This window comes from Oncorhynchus kisutch, linkage group LG11 (genome assembly GCF_002021735.2).
Source record: "Oncorhynchus kisutch isolate 150728-3 linkage group LG11, Okis_V2, whole genome shotgun sequence".
NCBI lineage: Eukaryota > Metazoa > Chordata > Actinopteri > Salmoniformes > Salmonidae > Oncorhynchus > Oncorhynchus kisutch.
Window position 1 is genome coordinate 60,475,646 of NC_034184.2, and position 26,332 is coordinate 60,501,977.

At 43.2% G+C, this 26,332-nt stretch overlaps 2 protein-coding genes across 2 annotated transcripts in view; one reads left to right on the forward strand and one right to left on the reverse strand.

Annotated features, from left to right (window-relative positions):
- Window positions 1-67: 67 nt before the first annotated feature.
- On the forward strand, window positions 68-4,301 carry tyms (thymidylate synthetase). Its single transcript, XM_020494777.2, has 7 exons — window positions 68-418; window positions 613-686; window positions 1,945-2,119; window positions 2,219-2,320; window positions 2,458-2,633; window positions 2,746-2,817; window positions 4,014-4,301. The coding sequence occupies exons 1-7, from the start codon at window positions 196-198 to the stop codon at window positions 4,149-4,151; spliced, it is 960 nt and encodes a 319-aa protein (XP_020350366.1). The 5' UTR covers window positions 68-195; the 3' UTR covers window positions 4,152-4,301.
- A 4,228-nt stretch (window positions 4,302-8,529) lies between these two features.
- LOC109899488 (tyrosine-protein kinase yes) overlaps window positions 8,530-26,332 on the reverse strand; it is a 32,819-nt gene continuing 15,016 nt past the window's right edge. The window contains exons 3-12 of the mRNA XM_020494776.2: window positions 23,802-23,901; window positions 23,169-23,267; window positions 18,681-18,784; window positions 18,140-18,289; window positions 17,098-17,253; window positions 16,420-16,599; window positions 13,766-13,842; window positions 13,227-13,380; window positions 11,875-12,006; window positions 8,530-10,909 (exon numbers count right to left, since the gene is read on the reverse strand). Coding sequence (XP_020350365.1) covers window positions 10,701-10,909; window positions 11,875-12,006; window positions 13,227-13,380; window positions 13,766-13,842; window positions 16,420-16,599; window positions 17,098-17,253; window positions 18,140-18,289; window positions 18,681-18,784; window positions 23,169-23,267; window positions 23,802-23,901 — 1,361 coding nt within the window. The 3' untranslated portion in view covers window positions 8,530-10,700. The remainder of the gene's footprint in view (window positions 10,910-11,874; window positions 12,007-13,226; window positions 13,381-13,765; window positions 13,843-16,419; window positions 16,600-17,097; window positions 17,254-18,139; window positions 18,290-18,680; window positions 18,785-23,168; window positions 23,268-23,801; window positions 23,902-26,332) is intronic.

Here is a 26,332-nt window from a genome sequence, read left to right on the forward strand (position 1 = left end):
AAACCAAGAATCACGCTTGCCCTCGTCTTTTACTTGATTGGAGGAATATCTTCTATGTAGGTGTGTCTTCGAGGGAAAACCAAAATAAACCGGGAAATGTTAAATTTAACACAGGAGTAGAAGAAGTCAACCAGTGCTGCCACTGCATGAATTGTGTCAGTATTTTTTGTTGTTGTTGTTAAAATAACCCACAAAATGCCTGCTACTTCTGACATACACACAGCGGAACCTTGTAATAACGAAGAGCCTAAGAAGGCAGATAGTCAGGTGGGACAAAGTTCGTTCTCTCTCTTCTGTGATGAACGCGGGTATCTGAACCAATGTGAATACATTTTGCAACATGGACATCGAAAGGGAGACCGAACAGGAACGGGGGTCATCTCTGTTTTCGGTTCACAAACGAGATACAGTCTCCGGGGTAAGTCGATTTAACTAATGTTAAGTATGTGTGGGAAGTTGTGCGTAGACGGTTAATGCACGATTAAAACATATGTAATTTTCCCGCCATGGCGGGAATTGCACAACCTAAGTTGAACGTTGCCTTCTTATTAACTGGCTTTGCATAGGACCTCAGTTGAAATGACTAGCTTTCTTTTTCGTTTATCATTCCAGATCAGTTTCCTTTGCTGACGACGAAAAGGGTTTTCTGGAAAGGAATTCTCGAAGAACTACTGTGGTTTATCAAAGTAAGAAGGAAGCCACGTCCCCCGAAATAATGCACCAGTGACCACGTTTACATGCACACCAATATCCAGAAATTATTCGGAATACTCAAGTATTCTGTTTTTTGAGTTGGCTAATATTAACGTCATATCCCCTTAACAATGACCGGAATACAAGCTTTCCCGGGTTATGTAAAACTAGGAGAAAATGCCTAGGATATGGTGCTTTCTAGACGGGGAAACTCATGTAAACATCTTATTCGGTTTACTGTTTTGCGCGGTCTGCGCAGGCTCCGGTTGCATAAATCGTGCCATCGTCACACAACACCCTAGACTGCGAACACCCGTGATTCAAACGTCATCGCACAACACCATAGACTGTTGGCAGTCTGGTGACGTTTCCATCTGACTGTCAAACAAATCACTTAGATCCACCATTTAATAATGCCATTTATTTTTCTGATATTCCATACGGGACCTTAATGCATACTGGCTACTTTCACCCCCAATAATTAACTACATTTGTTAGGCCATTTGTTTGTCAACTATAGTTGAATACATGCAGCTTCCATTCTGTCATAACTTGTTACCTTATAAGACTAGTCCTCACCAAAACAATGTCATGCATCTATAGAATGAATGCATTAATCTAGTTAACACCGGTGAAGTTGGCTATTTCGTTTAGGAACCGGGAGAAAACGCAACAACTCAAACCGTGGAAAGATTGGACCTGTGTAAATTGTCCAATGCCATCAGTTTGATCGGTTTTTAAAAAGAAATTAAAAGCTGAGAACGATGAAACACGTTTCTGATAAGACTTCAGTTCGTCTGGGACGCATGTTTTATGTGGTTGAAATACAGTCTGTGTGCATAAGTGTCGAGAGATGACACTCTTGTTGCTGAGCAAATTATTATTTGTTGTATCCATTATTCTGCAAGAGTAAATATTTTATTTCCCTACATGTGAAAGGTTATAGGCCTACAGCCAGTGTCTGTCCACACTTCAGTTTTCTGTTCCATTTTACCCATATGAAGTTCAATTAGGAATATTCTGTTTATTCACGGATACAGGGATACTCGTGAATGGGATATCACGTGCATGTAAACAGATATTCCTGAATAAGTTCTTAAGCGTGATATGAGCTGCTATCCGGAATACTGTATGCATGTAAACGTGGTCACTGTTATAATGCATTGAATTGAATGTTTCCACTAGATGGCGCGCCATACCAATACATCGGCCAGAGACGTTGACGGATCTTGTTCTGTGTGTTTGCTGTAGGGCTCAACAAATGCCAAGGAGCTCGCAGAGAAAGGGGTGAAGATCTGGGATGCAAATGGATCGAGACAGTTCCTGGACAAAATGGGGTTTACAGACCGGGAGGAGGGAGACTTGGGACCCGTGTACGGTTTCCAGTGGAGGCACTATGGTGCAGAATACAGCGACATGCACAAAGGTCCATCACCCTGACATGGTGTTGTAGGATTATGTTGTTTCAATCCAACCAATTTGAACTGTAGTGCTTAATTCTCTTGCCTAATACTTCTCTTTATAGATTACACAGGACAAGGTGTGGACCAACTACAGATGGTTATTGACACTATCAAGACTAATCCAGAAGACCGGAGAATCATAATGTGTGCATGGAACCCCAAGGGTATTTGACTAAAATATTCCATTCTGATTTTGCACAGGTCTAGATATTACATTTGCGGTAATGATTTCAATGTGTATTCCACACTTAAGTCAAGTGTTGGTTTGTATCGCTCACACCCACTCCTGTGCTGTTCTCAGACCTGCCCCACATGGCGCTGCCCCCCTGCCACGCCCTGTGCCAGTTCTATGTCATTGACGGGGAGCTGTCGTGCCAGCTGTACCAGCGCTCGGGGGACATGGGCTTGGGAGTGCCCTTCAACATCGCCAGCTACGCCCTCCTCACCTACATGATCGCTCACATCACAGGACTCAAGGTTTAAATATCCTACTCTCATCACCTCCCTTGATTTGACTAAAAGAAAAGAGGATATTTGAATAAGAGGTGTAGCAAATTTAAGAGATTTCTTGCCTTGTTTCCCCTTTTAGCCTGGGGACTTTGTGCACACTCTGGGAGATGCTCACATCTACAGCAACCACGTCGAACCCCTCAAAGTGCAGGTAGGTTCATGACCGATACAGCAACACGGGCAACTTTGACATTGAGATATACACTGCAGTGACAGGTGTGTAATGCTACAGCCAATTTTATTTATTTTATTTTACCTTTATTTAACCAGGTAGGCAAGTTGAGAACAAGTTCTCATTTACAATTGCGACCTGGCCAAGATAAAGCAAAGCAGTTCGACAGATACGACACAGAGTTACACATGGAGTAAAACAAACATACAGTCAATAATACAGTATACACAAGTCTATATACAATGTGAGCAAATGAGGTGAGAAGGGAGGTAAAGGCAAAAAAGGCCATGGTGGCAAAGTAAATACAATATAGCAAGTAAAACACTGGAATGGTAGTTTTGCAATGGAAGAATGTGCAAAGTAGAAATAAAAATAATGGGGTGCAAAGGAGCAAAATAAATAAATAAAAATTAAATACAGTTGGGAAAGAGGTAGTTGTTTGGGCTAAATTATAGGTGGGCTATGTACAGGTGCAGTAACCTGTGAGCTGCTCTGACAGTTGGTGCTTAAAGCTAGTGAGGGAGATAAGTGTTTCCAGTTTCAGAGATTTTTGTAGTTCGTTCCAATCATTGGCAGCAGAGAACTGGAAGGAGAGGCGGCCAAAGAAAGAATTGGTTTTGGGGGTGACTAGAGAGATATACCTGCTGGAGCGTGTGCTACAGGTGGGAGATGCTATGGTGACCAGCGAGCTGAGATAAGGGGGGACTTTACCTAGCAGGGTCTTGTAGATGACATGGAGCCAGTGGGTTTGGCGACGAGTATGAAGCGAGGGCCAGCCAACGAGAGCGTACAGGTCGCAATGGTGGGTAACATATGGGGCTTTGGTGATAAAACGGATTGCACTGTGATAGACTGCATCCAATTTGTTGAGTAGGGTATTGGAGGCTATTTTGTAAATGACATCGCCAAAGTCGAGGATTGGTAGGATGGTCAGTTTTACAAGGGTATGTTTGGCAGCATGTGTGAAGGATGCTTGGTACTGTATGCATACAGTACCAGTTAAGTTTGGCCACACATACTCATTCAAGGGTTCTTCTTTATTTTTACTATTTTCTACAATGTAATGATGTTGTCCGTCAACAGATGACTCCCATTTTAAGAACCATTGTCTCAATCTATAGTTTTTGGACACAATGTCTGGCCGCAGCCTAAACGTCATGACCCTTCCCTTACAGCTCCAGAGAGAGATTCGGCCCTTCCCCAAGCTGAAGCTCCTCCGGACGGTTGAGAAAATAGATGACTTCCGTGCAGAAGACTTTGAGATTGTTGACTACAATCCCCACCCCACCATCAAAATGCAGATGGCAGTTTAAATGGGCTTCAATGAACTAATATATGGGTGGTTGTCCTTTTAACTGATTTAAATATTCAGGTACAGTCTACCGGTTGCCTTTTTATTTTTAGATTTAATTGTGTATTTTGTTTGTCATGTGATTTTTGTAAATAAAGAATTTATACATTTAGTTGACTTGTTAGTTGGCACAGAGCATTGGAAACATGTTCTAATATTAAACAACAATTTGAGACAGAACATTAGCGTACAGATCTAGGATCAGCTTACACTCCCCCAGTCATAACCTTAACAATTCATGGGGGAAATGAATAACGGACCCAAGATCCACTTCTAGGGGCAACTTCACCCTACTCCACATTCCTCACGGGTACAGGAGCTTCTTCCACATTTCTGAAGGGTATCAGTGTCTCAACATTTCACTGGAGTAGCCCGGATCCTGATGGAACAATGACCAACACATACCTTGGGAGGCATGTAGTGGGTGTTCTGATTCAGATGACTTAAAGTGCTCATCCTGAGAAAGACTGGAACAGATTTAATTTCAGCTCCTGAGCCCAGGTCAAATATTAGTTATAATTACATGGATTTAAAGTAATTATGGGGGACATGGTTATATTGAATGTTTTGTCATTGTGGCTGGAATATTACCCTAAGTGACAGTGAAAGGAAGCCTCTACATAATACAAATATTCTAAATTATGCATCCTGTTTGCAGTAAGGGACTAAAGTAAAACTGCAAAACATTTGGCAAATAAATTAACTTTGTCCTGAATACAAAGCATTGTTTGGGGCAAATACAACATCACTAAGTACCACTTCATATTTTCAAGCATGGTGGTGACTACATGTTATGGGTATGCTTGTCATCTGCAAGGACTAGGGAGTTTTTTATGATACATATAAATGCCATAAGCACAGGAAAAATCCTAGAGGAAAACCTGGTCTGCTTTCCAACAGACACTGGGAGACAAATTCACCTTTCAGCAGGACAATAACCTAGAACACAAGGCCAAATATACTCTGAAGTTGCTTACCAAGAAGATATTGAATGTTACTGAGTGACCTAGTTACAAAATCTATGGCAAGTCTTGAAAATGGCTGTCTAGCAACAACCAACTTGACAGAGCTTGAATTATGTTCAAAAATTTTACAATCTAGGTGTGCAAAGCTTAGACTTACAGATGTAATCACTGCCAAAGGTTATTCTAACATGTACTGACTCAGGGTTGTGAATACTTATGTAAATTAAATATTTCATTTTCAAAACCTTTGCAAAAATATCTAAAAACGTGTTTTCACTTTGTCATTATGGGGTATTGTGTGTAGATGGGTGAGAGAGAGAAATCGATTTAATCCATTTTGAATTCAGGCTGTAACAACAAAATGTGGAATAAGTCAAGGGGTGTGAATAATTTCTGAAGGCACTGTATCTATGTCAGTCTGTCTCTCTCTCTCTCTGCATTATGAGGTTTACTGCATCCAATGGCGTAACAGATTAGATTTACCAGTGTGTTGTTGGGTCCAATCATCTGCCGTATGAGACTTCACTGGCGAATGTCATTCTCTAGGTCAGCCCCCACAGTCTTGCACTAAATTATGGCTGGACCAAGTTCAAAGTGATGGTGGGGGCTGACCTAGAGTCGCCGCATACGGCAGATGTTTGGACCCAACAACACACAGGTCAATTGAATCTGTTATGCCATTGGATGCAGTAAACATAATGCAGTTGATTGGACCAATTCATCCTGCAGCCAATTGTCTTCTCTGTTTAAGACGATTGATGCCAACCAGAGGTTGGACGTAGGCGACCTGGGGGACCGGGCTGGCTGAGTACAAACCCATGTGGATCAAAGAGCCCACCTCCTCCGACAACATCCTGGGACATGCTGCCATCTCCAAGGTGATAAGGGGAAGTGAAACGGATCTGAGGCCTGGGCTCTTTCTGAATGTGTCTTTCTGTGATTCCTCACATCCTATTTCCTCACTTCCTTCTCAACTATGTTGGAGAAGGTCTTTCCCCCCAGACCTTCTTCAAAAACAGTTTTCATTTTTTTTTTAATGTTTGCAAATATATTTAAAAAACTCAAACAGAAATACTTTATTTATAAGTATTCAAACCCTTTGCTATGAGACTTGAGGAACTACAATGGTGTTGATCCATCCTCAGTCTTTTCATATCACAACCATTAAACTCGGTTTTAAAGTCAAATCAAATCTTATTTGTCACGTGCCGAATACAACAGGTTACCATGCACCGAATACAACCTTACCGTATAATGTTTACTTATAAGCCCTCGGCCTCTTGGTGAAATCCGTGAGCACTTTCCTTCCTCTCCGACAACAGTTAGGAAGGACGTCTATATCTTTGTAGTGACTGGGTGTATTGATACATTATTCCAAGTGTAATTATTAACTTCACCATGCTCAAAGGGATATTCAATGTTATATTATATCAATGATATTCAATTAACCCATTTACCAATAGGTGCCCTCCTTTGCAAGGCATTGGAAAACCTCCCTGGTCTTTGTGGTTGATTCTGTGTTTGAAATTCCCTGCTTGACTTGAGGGACCTCACAGATAATGTGTGGAGTACAGAGATGAGGTAATCATTCAATAGAGTTGAGTCCATGCAATTTGTGACTTGTTAAGCACATGTTTTTCTCCTGAATTTATTTAGGCTTGCCATAAAGGCTTTGAATACTTATTGACTCAATACATTTCAGCTTTTCAATTATTCATTTGTGAACATGTCTAAAAACATAATTCAAACAAATTTAGGAAAAAGTGAATACTTGTGTATTAAAGTAGTCAAAAGTTTAGAATTTGGTTCCATATTCATAGCACGCAATGACAACATCAAGCTTCCGACTCTGCATATTAGTAGGATGTTTTTGCAGCTCTGATTCTACCGATAGCTACGCTATTGAGGAAAAATGTACTTTCTATGCCTGTGATATGTGGTTGTTCCACCTAGCCATTTTAAGAGGAATGCACTAACTAAGTCGCTCTGGATAACAGCGTCTGCTAAATTACTGAAATGTAAAAATTTTAACACTGCATTCAGGACCGCCGCTTTGGCCAACTGAATTAATAATTTCTCTGGTCCAATCCGGCACAAATTGGGGAAAAGTGCTGCACACACACACCTTTCAGTGAAGGGCGGCAGGTAGCCTAGCGGAGAGAGCGTTGCGCCAGTAACTGAGTTTGCTAGATCAAATCCCCAAGCTGACAAGGTGCAAATCTGTCGTTCTGCACCTGAACGAGAAATTACAATGGTGTTGATCCATCCTCAGTCGTTACTCATCATTGTAAATAAGAATTTGTTCTTAACCGACTTGCCTAGTGGAGTGGCTGTATGTAGGCATACTCACCCATCACATCTGCCCACTGCTGGTGAGAAGGTAAAATCCACAGAAATAACTCAATCTCCTCTAGATTTCCCCACAACTAGGGTTGACAGGGTTTCCACAGCACACACCACCGCAGTTTGAAGGGACAAAAGTGAAAGTTAGTGATTAATTTGAAAACCGTAGATAGTATTATCCTCAGACTAGCAGGTAGGTTGACATTGGGACAACTAGCATAAAATCTGCATAAATCTGTAAAATAATATGGTCAGCCTGCATTTGTTCTAGTTGTGCCTATTAATACAAAGCCAGCCTGTATTGTCTTGACACATATTACCACAAGATGACGCTGTGGATAACATGTATTTGTTGGTTACAGAAAGCCAACCAATTATAATACTCCAAATGTATTTAAATTGTGTAGTTTGTGGATCAAGAATCTGACCAATTTCTGAGCCGCTGCCCACAAGTAAAAGTCAACCCATATCCTCGCATTCCTTGATCAGTTTCGATGACAACATAGGCGACAGAGTAGTCCAGGTTGGTGATGAAAGAAGCAAATGTATTATTGCATTGTGTAATAGTTAGAACTACTGGTGGTACCTTATGTATAACATTTTACGTGAAGCAAGCGCAGCAGCAATTATTGACTTTTGTCTGCAACTTCTGCAATACATCAGTCATTACATTGATGCATGTACCATTGCACCTGAACAATGATGCTCAAAATACGTTTGAAATCTGACATCACTGACTGTCAATTTGATATTTGTAGAATTCAAATTTTTAAAAAAGCTAACAGGGAAGTACTATCGCAATTTCAACAGGGAGTCCCGCCCACTGCTACTGGTTGAAATGCCTCTGCACCTAGCAATAATGTGATTGTCACATGACTTCATGCATAGTGGCTGCAATGTAACTGACAAAAATCAATTAATGCCAAGAATATGAATCATTCTGACTGACAGCTTGAGATTCATAAAATGTTGTGCCTGTTGTCCGTATTAAACTAATGAATCTCACGAATTCAATACAGAATAACATACAAATTAGAATCAGAAATGTTTTATTTTCCAACTGTACAAATTCCACAGATTAGTATCTAAACCATAATTATTTATCTTTCCCCCAACGTCTTTGCTGTCCTTTTTATAAAATCAGGATTTTGTACAAAGCCCTTCTTTAAAACCCCAGTTGACCAATCTATGTTCTGCCCATCTGTGTAAGTATGCATAATCAAATGTAACACTTAACTGATGAGTTTAAAGAAAAGAGTCAAATGACCCCTGTGGATGCGACATGACGCATTAAAATGACCTTCCTCCATTTTGCGGTCTTAAAATATGACTAACCGTTCACTTGTTCTGACTAATGTATTAAAGGAAGACTCGGCGATATGATGTAGGTGCACAAAATAAACAGCATAGTGGGTCAAATTCCGCAACTATTAAGAGGTTTGAAGCGCGAGGCTAAACTCCCCCACTATTTTGGTCCCGTACCTTCCACGCTCTTACAGCGTGAAGAGAACCCGTGCGCAAGCACTGTCTGTGACTGAGGGAGCAAAGGCTTGCATCTCGCTCATCGCAATATCTGCGGTGCTGCTCGTGGCAACGTCATTTCGCTGAGTCTACCTTTAAAAACGATAATGTCTGAATAAAAACGTATCCTCTTTGTATCTAGGCTGAAACTGTTGACTGAATGAAATCCGTTCACACTATAAAATCACATGTAGTCAAAATAAAACAGTGTTCAGGTGCTTTGGCAATATTTTCCCATAAAGGTGAAATGGTTTCCTTTTCGAGCATCTTCAGGTCTGAAAATAGAACATGTGATGAGTCTAGTAAATGACTTAACCATGTAAGTGAAAGAAAAGGCCAAGTCCTTTTAAACATAATTGTGTACAAGTTATTGCTGGCCCGTAACTGCCAAATCAGGTGGTTGCATCCATAAATACTAATTCTGGTCCTAGATGTACATTAGTCTATACTAGCTCCATTCAATATTGCCTCCTGTTGCGTAGTGCTATGACATGTGCAGAGACAATCTGCGTTGGCATGTAGCTTAGTGATCTACAGGGCTGTCGGCATTGCCAGGTGAGAGCTGAATATTCTCCTATCTCACAGTGATACATTGCTCCGGGGTAAAGTTTCTAAGAGATCTAGGATCAGCTTCCTCTCCTGTAATCCTCACCTAAAGAATTTGTAGGGAAAATGCTAAACTGTCTCCAGATCAGAGTACAAGGGAAACAAGGTTTAGTCATACACTGTAGTGATCTTTAAAGAGGTAATATAACTTGGCATGGCAACAGTTTGTCTTGGACACATAACAGGATGGACTTAGTGTTGTAGAAATGTCCTGCATGTTAATGAAGGACGAGGGCTTCACATGAACCTAGAACTATTTCCATGATATGAATAATTCTTAGTTTATATAGAATAAAATCAACTAATAGAAATCAGATAGAAAATGAGCAGACAAGACGGATCCGCGCAACTGTCCCTGATCCGCGCCACTCAAGTCGATCATTCAGAAAAACATGTAGAATGAAAAGCATTTTCCAGTTGAACACAGAACTGAATTCTCATTTGAAATATTCCCACAGTACTTGCCTTCGAGTTTACACAGGCAGCCCAACTCTGATCTTAATTTCACTAATTGATCTTTTACCCAATCAGATCAGCTCTGAAAAATATTTAAAAAGATCTGATACGATTGGTCAAAAGACCAATTAGTGGAAAAATGAGCAGAATTGGGCTGCCTATTTCTAAACGCAGCCGTACAGTACATCCTCTCTTGTCCTCCATTTCAAAGAGCTCCCATTCCGAGAGCCTCTACCTGATGGGCTTTCTCGTGCCATTTTCATGGTTCAACAAATTTGTTAAAACTACACAGTTGAATGATTGGTCACTTTGAAAATGAACATGATCATTGAGGACAAAATAAAATAGTAAATTCATACAAACTAAGACTATATGTAGTACCTGAAATTAAAAATAAACAGAACGTAAAAATACAATTAAAAAAAGATTTTAAAAATTAATGATCATCAGCGATAGCAGTGGTTTGTGCAACTTGATAACCAAGCTTCCAGTTGGCTTTTCTGAAGCACATTATTCATAGAATTACGTCTCCATGCGTCTGTATCCAAGTCTGCTCCTCCTGGGTGGAGAGATACATTGCACGGTGAAGTGGTCCAGGGCTGCGCTGCGGCCAGGCCTGACTATAGGTTATCCCCAGGCTGGTATTGTGGCTCCGTGGCTGTGAAGTAGTCCTCCAGGAAGGACTGGATGTACTCGAAGGTGGGCCTCTCGTCAGGGTCCTTCTTCCAGCACAGCTTCATCATCTCGTGGAGGGACTCTGGGCAGCCCTGGGGGCAGGGCATACGGTACCCCCGCTCCACCTGCTCCAGGACCTCCCTGTTCACCATGCCTGGGTGGAGAGAGAATAAGACAGCGAGAGAAAGAGAGACACAGAAGGAGGGGGAGGGTGGGGGTCAGTCTGTTTAGTGCCCATTACATTAACAGTGCAGTAAACCATGTGAGTTAAGTCACAAAAAAAATCAAGATTATCCGCAACAAAACAAGGTCTGTGATCTATTTCCATTGTCACAGTCACGAGATGGCAGTGCATTGTGAAATCACCCAATAGCTCCATTCGCCGATTACACCCCCCCCCCCCCCCCCCCCCCCGAAAAGCATAAATAAAAAAGGGGCCTGAAGGTTAGTGTGTGTGTCAGCGTTTCACAGCACCCGTCAGCCTCTCTCTCTCCCCTGAGCCCGATCAGTCTGGGACAGATGGTTATAAACAAGAGTGGTGTTCAATCTCCAGATCAGACCCTACCAGATGGTTCTCTCTAACCTCAGTCAGTGTTTACCCCGTAGAGACAAAAACAGCCATCACGACAGTGTCACCCCCAGCCCACTTCCTAGGACAGTATTAACTAGTCTAGGCTACAAAGACTTCCTTGTTTACATTGTGCTGGCACGACTCCTCCTGGTTACACAAGACACCTACTTCCCTAGCTTTGGAGATCACACAATTGACTAATCCTAACCAGATAGACAGCCTCAGACTGCCATTGTTGTTATGGGATTTGCATTCTAAAAGGCATTGTAATCCCTACATAGTGCCCACTCCATGTGAGCCCAAGTCAAAAGAAGTGCAGTATATAGGACAGGGGTATTCAACTCTTACCCTACGAGGTCCGAAGCCTGCTCGTTTTCTGCAATACCTGATAATTAATTGCACCCACCTGGTGTCCCGGGTCTATGTTAGTCCCTGATTGGAGGGGAACAATGAAAGAACACAGTGGAACTGGTTTGGAGGTCCAGAGTTGAGTTTGAGGGATATAGGGGGCCCATGTGGGACACAAACATTGTTTTGTCTGTTCTCACCTGGGTAGGGCACCCTGCCCTTGGTGACCAGTTCAGTGAGTAAGATACCGAAGGACCAGCCGTCTGACTTGATGGTGAAGCGGCCGTACAGGGCAGCCTCAGGAGCCGTCCACTTGATGGGGAACTTGGCACCTACAAACCAGGAGCAGGAGGGGAAGAGATTGGCAGAGACAAAGAAGAGAGGGGAGAGAGGGGGAGAGAGAACATTAACTTCCACTAGGGGTCATTAGGGAGCCTAGAGTCATAATAGAACCACTGAGAATAGAACCAGAGAATTGACCCATATCAAAGTTCATGCTTCAGTCTGCCATGACAATTACACTATTGACCTCGAACAAAACAATTCAACATTTTTCTTTAACCGAACATACTTGGTTTTTAAAAATGGTTTAAGTCAGATCTAATTGCAAAGGAAACTTGAACTAAGATACAAGAATCTGTCTTTATTGACAATGTTGTATGTGAACTGCAGGGTAAAAACAAAAAGTCACATTCCATAAGGTTTAAGACTCGTGTTGAGTGGGAAAAACAGTGGTATTGTCAGGGACGCCTGTTTCTCTGCTCAAACCATTGGTCTTAAATGGTTAAGCAGCAGGCAGCTTGAGAGTCAAGAGTTTACTCACCGCAACTAATCAGAGTAAATATGAGCATCTGCTTCCCGCTATTAGCTTAACTTACCATGGTAGGAAACAACAGGGTTTAATCTACGCCAGTGACCTCACACTTCCACTACCCCCCCCTCATATACATCTCAAACGACTGTGACATTAAGCCCTGTGTCCCCGTAATCTCTCCTTTTTCCTGAAGTGTGCACCCGTTGACTACTTCCCCCAAATGTAAAAAAGCATTGTAGTGGTGTAGGCATGGGGTAGAGGAAGGTTCCATATATTAATAATAACACAATAATATACAAGTCATTTCAAATCCATGACGGGAAGTGAACAAGTAAGGAACACTTCGGGAGAAAGGAGAGATTATTGGGACGCAACCAGAGAGTTCTAAGCCCTCTGCCTGTCTGTCTGGGTGCCTAGCGGTTAACAACGCTAGGCCAGTAACCAAAAGGTTGCTGGTTCGAATCCCCAAGCCGGCAAAGGTGGAAAAATCTGCTGTTCTGTCCTTGAGCAAGGCAGTTCACCCCAAACAACAACTGTTCCCCGGGCGCCGATGACGTGGATGTCGATGGAGGCAGCACCCCGCACCCCTCTGATTCAGAGAGGGGTTGTGTTAAATGCGCAAGACACATTTCGGGTTGAATGCATTCAGTTGTGCAACTGGCTAGGTATCCTCTTTCCACCCATACACACCTGCAACAACTAGGATTCCAAGTCCCTCTGTCTCGGTGCTCTACTAACCTTGCCTAGCCGTGTACTCGTTGTCCTCGATCAGCCTAGCCAGACCGAAGTCGGCGATCTTGCACACCAGGTTGTCCCCGACCAGGATGTTAGCGGCGCGCAGGTCCCTGTGGATGTAGTTCATCCTCTCGATGAAAGCCATACCGTCAGCGATCTGAGAAAACAAGCAGATTAATTTAACACGCCGTTTGATCACAGAGGCTCGGGTTAATAATTGATGTGATCCACTCTGAGAGCAGAGCCGTTGGTCTTGTGTAAGTCCCAAATGGCACCCTATTCCCTATTTAGTCAACTCCCTTTGACCGGGGCTCTTTTGGGATGCAGCCTTACAAACAGGAGGGAGAATGCTGGTGATGGATGCGGAAGAGTGCACTAAATTGGTTCTCTTGTACAGCAGTGTACTACGGGCATTAAAAACAGCTCAAACCTATCCTTAGGTGGAAACACAGAGGGGCGAGACACTTGGAAACATACATGGCAGCTACAGGCTACATATGTAGAAATGTCCATGTTTACTGAGAGGTTGACTTTGGACTTACCTGTGCTGCCATATCCACCAGCAAGGGAAGCTTGAGGAATTTACCGTCTCCCTCCTTTAGGAAGTCCAGCAAACTTCCTACAAAAACAACATCAGCAAAACATGACAGTTACAGTACCAGAGAGACTGCAGCTAAATGTTGCAACAGCGAAATACCACCATAGAAATAGTGAGACTGAAGACTTCTTAAAATACACCTTCTTAAATATTCATGATCCTTCCCTTGGTATTGATGAAGCTAGCAGCTTGTGTCTATGTTCGGTACACGGCTCCTAATGACATCTAGTGCGTGCCCCAAATGGCACCCTATTCCCTATATAGTGCACTACTTTTGACCAGAGCCCTATGGGACCCTGGTGGGAAAAGTAGCAGACTATATAGGGAATAGGGTGCCATTTGGGGCGTAGGCAGCGCCATTTCCTCAGTGTGAGAGAGGGACATTGTTATTTTAATTGACCCCTGAACCAAGATTAGAATCAAGGGGATACCAACGGAATAAACACACACACACACACGTTCCTCTGGTGCATTTATACATATATACACAGGGGTCACTGAGTCCATTTAAAAGGGATGAGTCATCAGCGTTCAATCACTAATAAAAAAAGAAACAGTGTGACGCATTGCAGCTGAGAAAGATGAAAGCTTGCCACAAAACTGCTGCAGTTCTCAATTAAATATCTCTGCTTCGGGCCTTATAAAACCCCACATGGGATTCCCAAGGACTTTCAAACTGTAGGGTACGTTAATTAAAAACGGCCATACTTTTTAAATGGGGTCCTTTAAGGAAATTGTCCGGGATACATGCCGATAGGACAACGTGTGTGTTGTGGCGTGATATCTAAAAGTTCGGATTTCGAAACATCTCATCAATTCGGCGCCTGAACAACCTTCGGCGTCGTGCAACAACTGACATCAAAATCTCTGGCATGTGGCCAACGTTCACTACGTTTAATAAAATACCAAGTTCTCCAACTCCATCACACACACGTATAACAAGGTCCAGCTGAGCCAGCCAGCTAATCACCTCCCCCAGGCATGTGTGTGTGTATGGGACCCTTCTGGAGAGAAACTCCAGCTATAATGTTTTAATTACACATCTAATCAGCCGTGAGGAATCTATGTCAACATCACGCTGCCAGCCACATACGTCACCGCATCTGGACTGGAGAAGGAGAGGCTGTGTTTATCTGTGTCTGTAGAGGAAAGTATTCAGACCTTGACTTTTCCCACATTTTGTTACGTTACAGCCAATTTCTAAAATGTATTACATTTTGCCTGGCCCCCATAAATCTACACACAATACACCCAAAATGACAAAGCAAAAACAGTTTTTTTTATGTTTGCAAAGCAAAAAGACAAAAATAACTTAAATATCAAATTTACATAAGTATTCAGACCCTTTACTCAGTACTTTGTTGAAGCACCTTTGGCAGCGATTACAGCCTCGAGTCTTCTTGGGTATGACGCTACAAGCTTGGTACACCTGTATTTGGAGAGTTCCTCCATTCTTCTCAGCAGATCCTCTCAAGCTCTGTCAGGTTCGATGGGGAGCGTCGCCGCACAGCTATTTTCAGTTCTCTCCAGAGATGTTTGATCAGGTTCATGTCCGGGCTCTGGCTGGGCTACTCAAGGACATTCAGAGACTTGTCCCGAAGCCCCTCCTGCGTTGTCTTGGCTGTGTGCTTAGGGTCATTGTCCCGTTGGAAGGTGAATCTTTGCCCCAGTCTGAGGTCCTGAGCGCTTTGGAGCAGGTTTTCATCAAGGATCTCTCTTTACTTTGCTCCATTCATCTTTCCCTGGATCCTGACTAGACTTTTACTGAGGAGTGGCTTCCGTCTGGCCACTTGACCATAAATGCGTAATTGGTGGAGAGCTGCAGAGATGGTTGTCCTTCTGGAAGGTTCTCCCATCTCCACAGGGGAACTCTGGAGCTCTGTCAGGGTGACCTGACCAAGGCCCTTCTCCCCTGATAGCTCAGTTTGCCTGGGCGGCCAGCTCTAGGAAGAGGTTCCAAACTTCTTTCATTTAAGAATGATGTAAAGCCACTGTGTTCTTGGGGACCTTCAATGCTGCATAAACATTTTGGTACCCTTCCCCAGATCTGTGCCTCGACACAATCCTATCTCGGAGCTTTACGGACAATTCCTTTAACCTCATGGCTCGGTTTTTGCTCTGACATGCACTGTCAACTGTGGGACCTTATAGACAGGTGTGTGCCTTTCCAAATCATGTCCAATCAATTGAATTTACCACATGTGGACTCCAATCAAGTTGTAGAAACATCTCAAGGATGATTAATGGAAACAGGATGCATCTGAGCTCAATTTTGAGTCTCATAGCAAAGGGTCTGAATACTTATGTAAATAAGGTTTCTGTTTTTTCAAAAAAATGTTTACAACTATTTTCGCTTTGTCAATCTACACACAATACCCCATAACGACAATGCAAAAATAGGTTTTTATATTTCACAGATATTTCATTTCTCTAAATGTATTTTTAAATAAATTTCCCAACATTTAAAAAAACATGTTTTTGCTTTCTCATTATGGGGTATTGTGAATAAGCTGTAATGTAACAAAATGTGGAAAAAGTCAACAGGTCTGAATACTTTCCGAATGCACTGTATCCACACACACACACACACACACACACCTTTGGCCATGTACTCCGTGACGATGTAGATGGGTTCCTCAGACACCACGGCGTAGAGGGGCACCAGCTTGTCGTGTCTCAGCTTCTTCATGATCTGGGCCTCCTGGAGGAAGGCCTCGGGGGACATGGTGCCTGGCTTCAGGGTCTTAATGGCCACCTTGGTGGTGCCGTTCCACGTGCCTGAATAGAATTACAGAATTAGAATGAGCCGGGTCATGCTGCTGCTTACTGAAGAAGCAAGACAATGGTGTAAAAACAGGAGTAAACAAATAGTAGTGTTCAGCACAGTACACATTCTGGCACCATATTCCCTATACAGCCCGGTCAAAAGTAGTGCACTACATAGAGAATAGGGTGCCATTTGGGATGCAGCCCCCCCGACATAATACAGTACGGGTGTATTTGGGTACATGAACACATGTAGTTATGAGCTGTGGCTGGATGGACTCGTGTCTCGCTCTGAAAGAGAATGCTACTTCCTCCGGAGATAAAGATAAACGGAGGAAGCATCTGAAGGAAGTGAAAGATTCCCTGGCCTGGGATAAAAATAGTGTAATATATTTCCTGTCTGTTCAGACCATCCAGATTGTGTGTGTGTGTGTGGGCGCGCATATTTGTTCTTTGTGTGTGTGTGTGTGTGTGTGTGCCTGTCTGTGTCTAAACAGTATTTGGTCTTACCCATCCAGACCTCTCCGAAGCATCCCTGGCCCAGTTTGAGCTCCAGGCGTAGGGACTCCCGGGGGATCTCCCAGGCATCCTTGGCCAGTCCCTGGGTCTGGGGCTTCACCGTGGGGCACACCGTGGTCAGCCGGTAGCACAGACCGTCTGCATGCTCTGTGTGGGGGGCACAAACAATCATGTAGGGATTCTTATGAATCCCAGCAGTAAAGTACGAGGGAAACCCAGCGAAGCTTAAAAAGGGGAAATTTCACACAACACTTCAAGTTTGCCCGTCAGACATGAGATACGGCTGAATTTAGACATGCCTATAATAACAGAGCTAAATATGAATCGGATGATTTAACACGACTGGGACGTCTTGCTTTTATAGTGCACCAGAGCGAGGTTTTCTTTGCCCCAAATGCCACCCTATTCCCTATATGGTGCGATGTTTTTTTAAATGTAGGGAGCAGGGTGCCATTTGTGACAGAGACGTAAAGTGGGCTCTCCCAGAGAGTTTTAACCTCTCTCCTTCTGCTGAAAGGGAGGCATTTAGGGAAGGTCTTTATTAAATATTCAATCTGTGAGCCATTCATCTAGCTGGGGAAATCACAGGGTCAATTACAGGTAAGCCTGCTACTACAGAAGCACAGATGTGAGAGAGAGACCGCAGTGAATGAGTGTGGATTTATCATCAGAAACTGCACTTGGAGAAGGGGAGGAAGCTGTGAATAAGACCATTACTGCGGAGCTACACTGGGGGGGTTGTTGGGAAAAACAGGTTTTAACTGCGACATTTTGCCAGCGCGAACAGGAATGAGAGCCACTTTATCAAGTGTTCTATTGCGTGAGCTACCCGTCAAACTCTTGAAAATAGAACCAGTGTCATTTTACGCTGAGCCGTGTTGCTTAGGCCCAGGTTTCATAGAAATGAATAGGAGCATCTCACGCTCAGCAAGGTTACGTTTCCAGTGTAGCAGGCCTGTTAAAGAGTGAGTTTGAGAGAGAAAGTGAGTGTTGGAGAGATCGAGAGACCATAAATAAAAGGAGGTAGACCTACCTGTGTAGTGTTTGACCAGTTTCTGCAGTGTGTCAAACTGGGCACGTGTGGTGATGTAGTAACCCCCGTTGTCAAGTTTGCGGATCTTGTAGTGTTTCACATTGTCGCCTTTGGCATCGTCCCAGTCTCGTATGGACAGGGAGTAAGCACCTGGAGACAATGACCAGATTCTTCGTCCATCCAAGCAACAGTATTAAGACCTAGGCTTTATTCATGGAAATGTGAGTGTCACTGGCTATTTCTCAAATGACTCCATATTCCCCATTATAGTGCACGACTTTGTCTTAGGGTACCATAGGACTTCAGGGCCAGTATTCACAAAGTGGGTCAGAGTGCTGACCTATGATCAGTTCCCACTTGTCCATGTAGTCTTATTCAGTGTGATCTCAAAGGCTAAACTGATCCTTAAAATCAGCAGTCATACTCTGAGATGCTTGGAACATACCGGACCCCAGTCAACACAAAAGTAGTGCACTACATTGAGAAATGGCGTGTAACTAGAGACGCAGCCCGTGCACGTTCGCACGTCAATCGTCTTCACCTTTAGTAGTTTCACTCTCTCGCACCAGGAAGGTGCCTCGGTTGTTGCCTTGATTCAACAGAAGCCTCTCAGCATCTTTACGTCCCATTTTACCAAAGTACCACCTGAGGAAGGACACAGAAATAGAACAAGTAGAACCTTTGTAAAATGTTGCAGTACAGCAGTTTCCCAAATCTGTCCTTGAGAATCCCCAGCCGCTCCAAGTACTTGAAGAGCATTTTATGTGTTCCAGAACTAGCACACCATTCTATTTCTATGGAAGGACCAACATTTACAGTAATACCAGCTTATGTTACTATGAACTTTCCTTGAATCAATACTAGCAGGGATCATCTCCGTGTTCGGAAAAGTCAAACTTCAAATACACAACGAGAAGAAATAAAGCATCGACTCCATCAGGGTCAATCTAACAAACGGGATAACATTCAATTTCCTTGCTAAACGATCATCAACCTCTAGGCTCATATAGGAGATTGTGGCTGAAACCCCCTGTGGCCATATGTATGAAGTGCAGGGCTCTACACAGAGTACATGTGCTCCTAAATTGAAAAATGTAGGAACACAAAGAAATGTAAGAGCACAATTAAAGTATTTTTAGGAAGAGTTATGATAAGAAATGATTAATAAAGTTGATAAATAAAAAAGTATTAAAGCACAATGCCTCAAATATTTAGTTACTGAGGGTAGACAAATGCTCAGCTGCCCCTTTAAGGGCGGCAGGTTGGCGTGGTAACAGGGCACTCGCATGGCATGCAGGCTCGCATGTCTGTGAGATCTCTTCACTAGCAGTTGAGCAAGTTCAAACTAAAAACAACCTAGCGTGTGAACAAAACGACGTAGCCTAAATAGCCAAGAAACACAAGGACAAAGTCGCACTTCAGTAGTCTCCGATGCCTGTGCGTACTCACAGTGCAGACAGGTCCCAGACACTGTTGCTGCACGACGTGGGATAGCACCTGGCTCCACGAGGGGGCCTAAGCCCCCTCAGTTCAAACTTGTACCCCTCAGTTTTAGTTCAATGTCCCTACATAAAAACAGCAAAAATGATTGAGTGAAAAAAATATGTATCTCCGCTGTGGCAGCACAATGGACAGAGCATGCCATGGTGTGTGAAGGGGGGGCTATGGAAAGCCACTGGGGCAGTTAGGTATGACTCCTTTGTGTTTTAATAAAAAGTGGGGGGAGGGGAAGCCTACCACAGAGATAAGTGTTTTGGGTTAAGTGACACGTCCTCACCATGGCCGGTCATATTTGACTTAAATTTTACAAAAGGCAGGGGTCAATTTTACCAGTCGGGCCATGGTGAGGACGTGGTGTTGGAGGCCGAACCGTCCGAAGGGTGTGCTCTGACCTTTTCCCTGGGCTTGGAGAGAAGATGACTGCACCGCAAAATGTTCCTGGGTGTGGCACGGACGTTGCGTCACCGCTGGGGGTATGGAGACAACCCCAGTGTCCACTGTGAATCATTTATGGGAGAATTCTCCCCTTACAAGCTTCAGCAAAGGCCCATGCAGGAAGTTTGTGCCCCCCGCATCGCCAAGAGGTTAGAGGACAGTGTTTAGGGCCTGGGCAAAGTGTTAATTTACCTCAGGCCAACTGCTATGATGCTCCTTTATTTGGCGGGGGAATATGCATCATGTACCCAGTGGTCGTTTTAGAAAGTGCCATCCCGCCTTGCTGTCACATGTCCATGCGCTATTTGCACATCTCTCTCCACTATTGCACACTGACACTATCGCATACTATTTCTTTCCTTGAGCCAATTGTTTGTCAATGTTGATCAATGCCTTGTGAAATAAACAATATCTTCATCAGTAAAGTTACTGCTAATCCCAACATATTCCCCCATTCATTTAGAATGTTTGATGTCTACTCATACCATTCTCCAAGTGGAAATGTTGTTTGGAGAGCTCACAAATTGCAAAACACTTGTGATAAAGACTTCTGGTTAATTTAATTGCATTTATCAGTTTACTGTACATTTCTTTGTTTGGATAGCATATGTCTGATTTCTCTTTTAAGTGTGAATAGATATACCTGGCCTGTGCACCAAGAAAAGGTGTGGCTAAATGTACTTAAGTGCCCATTTGGGGATGTTGTAGTTAGTTCACTTTTGGGTAACTCAAGGGGAGGCTGTATCTGAGCATGGCAGACCCAACCTGTGCTTTATTGGCGAAGATGGGTTTTGCCTGATGAGAGGCTTTTTCTTTTGAATGCTGACATTTAAGTCAGAACTTAAATATATATCACACACACGCAGTACGAGTCAAAAACCAGAGCAATGGACATTAGACCGGTAGAAATCTGCCCTTTGGTCTGATGAGTCCGAATTAGATTTTTGGTTCCAACCGCTGTCTTTGTGAGACGCAGACTAGGTGAACGGATGATCTCCGCATGTGTGGTTCCCACTGTGAAGCATGGAGGAGGTGGTGTGATGGTGCTTTGCTGATGACTGATTTTAGAATTCAAGGCACACTTAACCAGCATGGCTCCCACAGTATTCTGCAGCCATACGCCATACCACCTGGTTTGCGCTTAGTGGGACTATCATTTGTTTTTCAACAACAGGACAATGACCCAAAACACACCCCCAGGCTGTGTAAGGGCTATTTGACCATGGAGAGTGATTGAGTGCTGCATCAGATGACATGGCCTCCACAATCACCCGACTTCAAACCAATTGAGATGGTTTGGGATGAGTTGGACTGCAGAGTGAAGGAAAAGCAGCAAACAAGTGCTCAGCATATGTGGGAACTCCTTCAAGACTGTTGAAAAAGCATTCCTCATGAAGCTGGTTGAGAGTACGCGTACAATCACGTGTGATCATTGTTGTGTAGCCCCTGCAGTGTACGATCTCAAATATGTGATTGGAACAGTAGCAACAGAACATATGACGCAACAAACGCGTCTAAACAGCACTGTTGCCTGAACAGCAATCTAAATATATTTTTGTACCGATGGAAAACAAAAAGGTCTTAAATGCTTCATCATCCAAGCATCACACGGAACACATCCACAGCCTAACTCATTCTATAAACCGGTCTAAATAACAGGTTGCGCTGACAAAAAAACAAAACGTAAGTTAGCAACCTAACTGCTAGACTAGTTTACGATGTACCACATCTCTGGTGAGCACAAGAGACTAATGTAATGTTGTTTAGAAAATAAGTGTGTGTCAGCTAAGCTACGGGTTCTAGTTGAAGAGAGAAGATTAGCTGTCTCAGTAAAGCCTCAAACATAAGTGATCCGCAACAGTGAAATGGGCTACTTCTTATGTGAATTAACGAGGCGGCAGAACACAGCCCAATTAAAACAGTTTGAGAAAATAATTTGAAAATAATTTGAAATTGACAAGTTGAAACATAGCCTATAGATAATTAGCAGGCAGCGTGCCTTGGTTTGAGGGCAGCGCGGATAACTGTCCTGTTGTGTAACAATCACATTTTCGAACAGTGAGAGCATACTGACATCATGAGCAAAAAAACTAAACAAAAAAAAACTCGCGCAGGGGCGACGGTTAAGAGATATTTGGAACTCACGCTTTAAAAAAGGTCGACACTTTTTTGGATACTACATGATTCCATGTGTGTTTTCATCGTTTTGATGTCTTCACTATTATTCTACAATGTAGAAAATAGTAAAAATAAAGAAAAACCCTTGAATGAGTAGGTGTGTCTAAGCTTTTGACCGGGACTGTATATATTTGCAAATATCACTGTCATCTTTGAAAACACCAGTGACCGTGTAAATAAATCCAACACTAATTTGCACCTGTACCTGACAGCCTCCTGCTGAATCTGTGTCCTTGTGACTGCTAGAAGGCTCCTGTTTTACACTGAGACAGCGCAACGGAGATAGGTTGACGGCGAAATATGTATGTAGCATGTCACTTGACAAGCACTCAATGATCTAGGAATCTCTGCATTTGAACTTGGTTTATTATGGTATAGCGTGATGTTAGCAGAATTCCAACACAAGAAACCCAAAAAAATGTAGCCCCTTCGCTGATTTCAACTGCCCCCTTAGTCACTTTATCCTGGCGCCAGATCTGGCGGGATTTGTAGTTCTTTGAGTGTTTAGCTACCATATGTAGCTAGTTTTGATTCCAATTGACCCTTCACTAAGCCCCACCCCATAATTGTGGGCAACCAATCGCAGCGCTCCAACGGACACATTTTTAAGGCTGCCCCAGCACTTTTGGTTGATTTAGCAACTTTCCTGTTTGTGTGCGTGTGCCCACTCTTGGATCACTATGGATAAGATCACCTGGACAGGTGGAACCTGATCTTAGATCAGCACTCCTACTCCCGAGACACTTGATACATATGGACCCAGGAGAACAGGAGAAGCTCTGAGATCTTCTAGTGAACGTGCCTCCAGCGAGAGCTGTGTGGTGTAATGGTCACTCTGCAGTTATTAGGCTAGCTCTATTTGCTGTTGTAGCCGTGGATAGTCTTAAAATAAGGTTATGAGTGACGAGGGTCTTACTCTTCAGCCTGGATCGAGTCAGCTGGTGCCACATAGTTACTGGGGATGTAACCCTTCTTCCCTGTGTTGATGGAGCGCGCCTCCCACCAGTCCCCTTCTCTGTAGGGGGGGGACAGACAGATAGAGACAGAGATATAAAGAATCATCCAGATAGATATATCACTACCATGTCTGTACAACGATAGTCTGGTTATGAAAGGGACTTGTATGCTTGTTTTATCTGTGTCTTGGCAGTGAGCTTGTACATGCTGTCTTTTATGCATGGATTCTATTGCTATATTATTAAAGGCATGCAGCAAAGTATTACATTTGAATTGAACAAAGTCAACCAAGGCTACATTATAGAGCAAAAAGTTATGACCTAAGGCACCATCTATGTTAAAGGTTTTGTTAAATTAATCAAATGAAAGTCTCAAAAAAAAACAGGAGGGGGGCAAATCTAACCCATTTAGGAAGAACACTGTACAGAACAGGTAGTGTTCTTAAAGATATTCTGTCACCGTTACACCACTACTCTACGGGAATAAGCCCCTGATCATGATGAATGATGTTCTCAGAGGGAGGGTGCGTCCCAAATGGCATTCCATTCCCTATATAGTGCGCTACTTTTGACCAGGGCCCATGGGGACTCACGTGTTGTTGATGATCTGGAAGCGGTCCCCTTTTTTGAACGACAGGTCGTCTGAGGTTCTGGCTTCATAGTCGTACAAGGCCACAAAGAACGTAACCCCACCTGAATACAGACACAGAAAACATTAAATAAAACATTCAAGTTAAATGCACAAGTGAAATTCATGACAGTATGTCCATTTAAGAAGCTGAAATTGTTTTTGTTGACTAACTCGCAGAGATAAGGTGGAGAACCAGTTAGAATATGAAGGAATTCAGAGCTACTAATAGCCTATTAAAAGATACAAAGACTTCCTATAAATACCTGCTGACCTTTGTGCCAAGATTGTTTCTGTCAATGTTGCTGAATGTTCACAGTACCAAACTCTGCGGCAAAGCTGTGCAGGCCCATCAAAATGACAGGAGACCAAGGGACCAATGGAAGATGAGTCAGAGAATATAGACCTGTAGTGGCGGTTCTGTTTCCATAGTGGCCGTGACTGACTGGTGTCTGTGGTGTGAATGTTCGTGAGGGGAGAGTAGAATCTGTGTTCTCTAGCCTGCACACTCCCTAACGATTTTTCACTGTCGGTAATTCTACTCTATAGAAATTGCCAGTGTACAGTGTATTAGAAATAATGTCATGTTGGTCCGGAAACGGACCGGCCATAGCGCAGTTTGGGCGAATGCCAGATGGGTCGGTCTATCTTAAGCCCAGTGGGCTGGTCTTTGGTGTGTGATTATTTTTAAAATCATTATGGCTAATGGGGGCCTCAAGAGAGAGAAAAAAATAAAAAAATAAAAATAAATGGGGAGATGTGTTAGAAATGCCCAGGCCACTTTCTGCTCCCGGTCCATCCCTGTGTAGGGCATACTAATGGCAGTGGGATGGGTACGGTTCTGACAGGGAGTCTAAATCAGTCAGGGAGCGGATTTAACGGTCCGGCAAGGTAGTTGTTTGCTTATGGTCTTAAAGGAAATGATTACGTCAGCTCGGTGCAAAGCGAACATCGTTACAAGACATGAATAATAACATGGCACAGGTCAATCTCATCTCGCTGTTATGTAATGTCAATAAATACACTGTAAACCATTCTGCTTACTGGGCAGAGAATAGACACGGCAGATTGTGTGGATAATAGGGCTGTGACCATTACAGTACCATGAAACAGAGCAGGATAACTCTTTGGTCCTTTAAAAACCTACATACCTGCTGTATGTAAAGTGTGCTATAGCTTTGGAAATAAATACATGTGACTCTGGATGACAACATCATGATGTTGGTTTCCAACATTAGGGCAGTTTTCCTAAAGAAGTTAAATCCCTTTGTGTTTCGTTTCCTTGCCACGATTCTAACAAGTATCGCGATACTGCTATCATCCTGGCCCTGGCGGATAAATATCTATACGTTCGTCCCAAATGGCAGCCTATTACCTATATAGTGCCCTTAGGTCTCTGCTCAAAAGTAGTGCATTACATAGGGGCAGTGTTTCCCCAACTCCAGTCCTCAAGCACTCCCAACAGTACATATTTTTGTTGCGGCCCCAGACAAGCACACCTGCTTGAAATCAGGCGTTTTTGTGAAACACTGACATAGGATGTGTCCCAAATGGCACCCACTTCCCTATGACACCCCTCATGGGGAGCTCATATTCATCATACCCATTGCTGAACAACCAAGCTGCCAAAACCAATCCCATTATCTGGTCCAGGAACTCAATACCGTGCCCTGTAACCCCCCCCCCCCCCTACACACACACACACGAGCAGATAATCCAACAAAGAGGGGGATTACAAACCTAATCCCACCTAAACAGGAGAGCTCAATCTCATCTCACTGCTCTTTGGGCCTTATCAGATTGATTAGTCTCCCTGCCAACTTTAAAAATCAATCGTTGTTGATTTGTTGCAAATGACACCTATGGACAACGTGATTGAAGGACATCTTAAGGCATCTGCGTGCTTCCGAGCCGAAACAGTGGAACGGTATTGAGTTCCTGGGCCAGATGATGGGATTGGTTTTGGCAGCTTGGTTGTTCAGCAGTGGGTACGATGAATATGAGCTCCCCATGGGGGGTGTCATAGGATGTGTCCCAAACGGCAGTTTGGTAGAGTTGGTGCATATATTATATGACGACATTTTGTGATGCTTTTGGTCATTTTTGAATTCAGTGAGGGTTTTTTGTCTGTTCAAGCACACAAATTATTTCCTGGAGGCAAGCCGAAGTCTACGCCCCTTCATCGGTGATTGGTCAACATTAGGGATTCTTCATTAAAGTCAAGAAGAACTAATTTTCATGCACATTTGTTCATTGAAAAATACTGCACCAAACAGCTTAGCTAGATGTAAAAGATCTCTTTGGCAAAAACGTCAAAATTAATGACAGATTTCTTGAGTTATCTTAGTCATTCTGACTACTTTGAGGAAGTGTATACTGGCTACGGCATCTCAAAATGGACAAACAGTATTATTGCTGCTTTTTTCTCATTTTTCAAGCAAAGGTATGCCAGCATACTCATTCGGTTCGGCTAGCTGAGTTAAGCTAGGCGCCAGC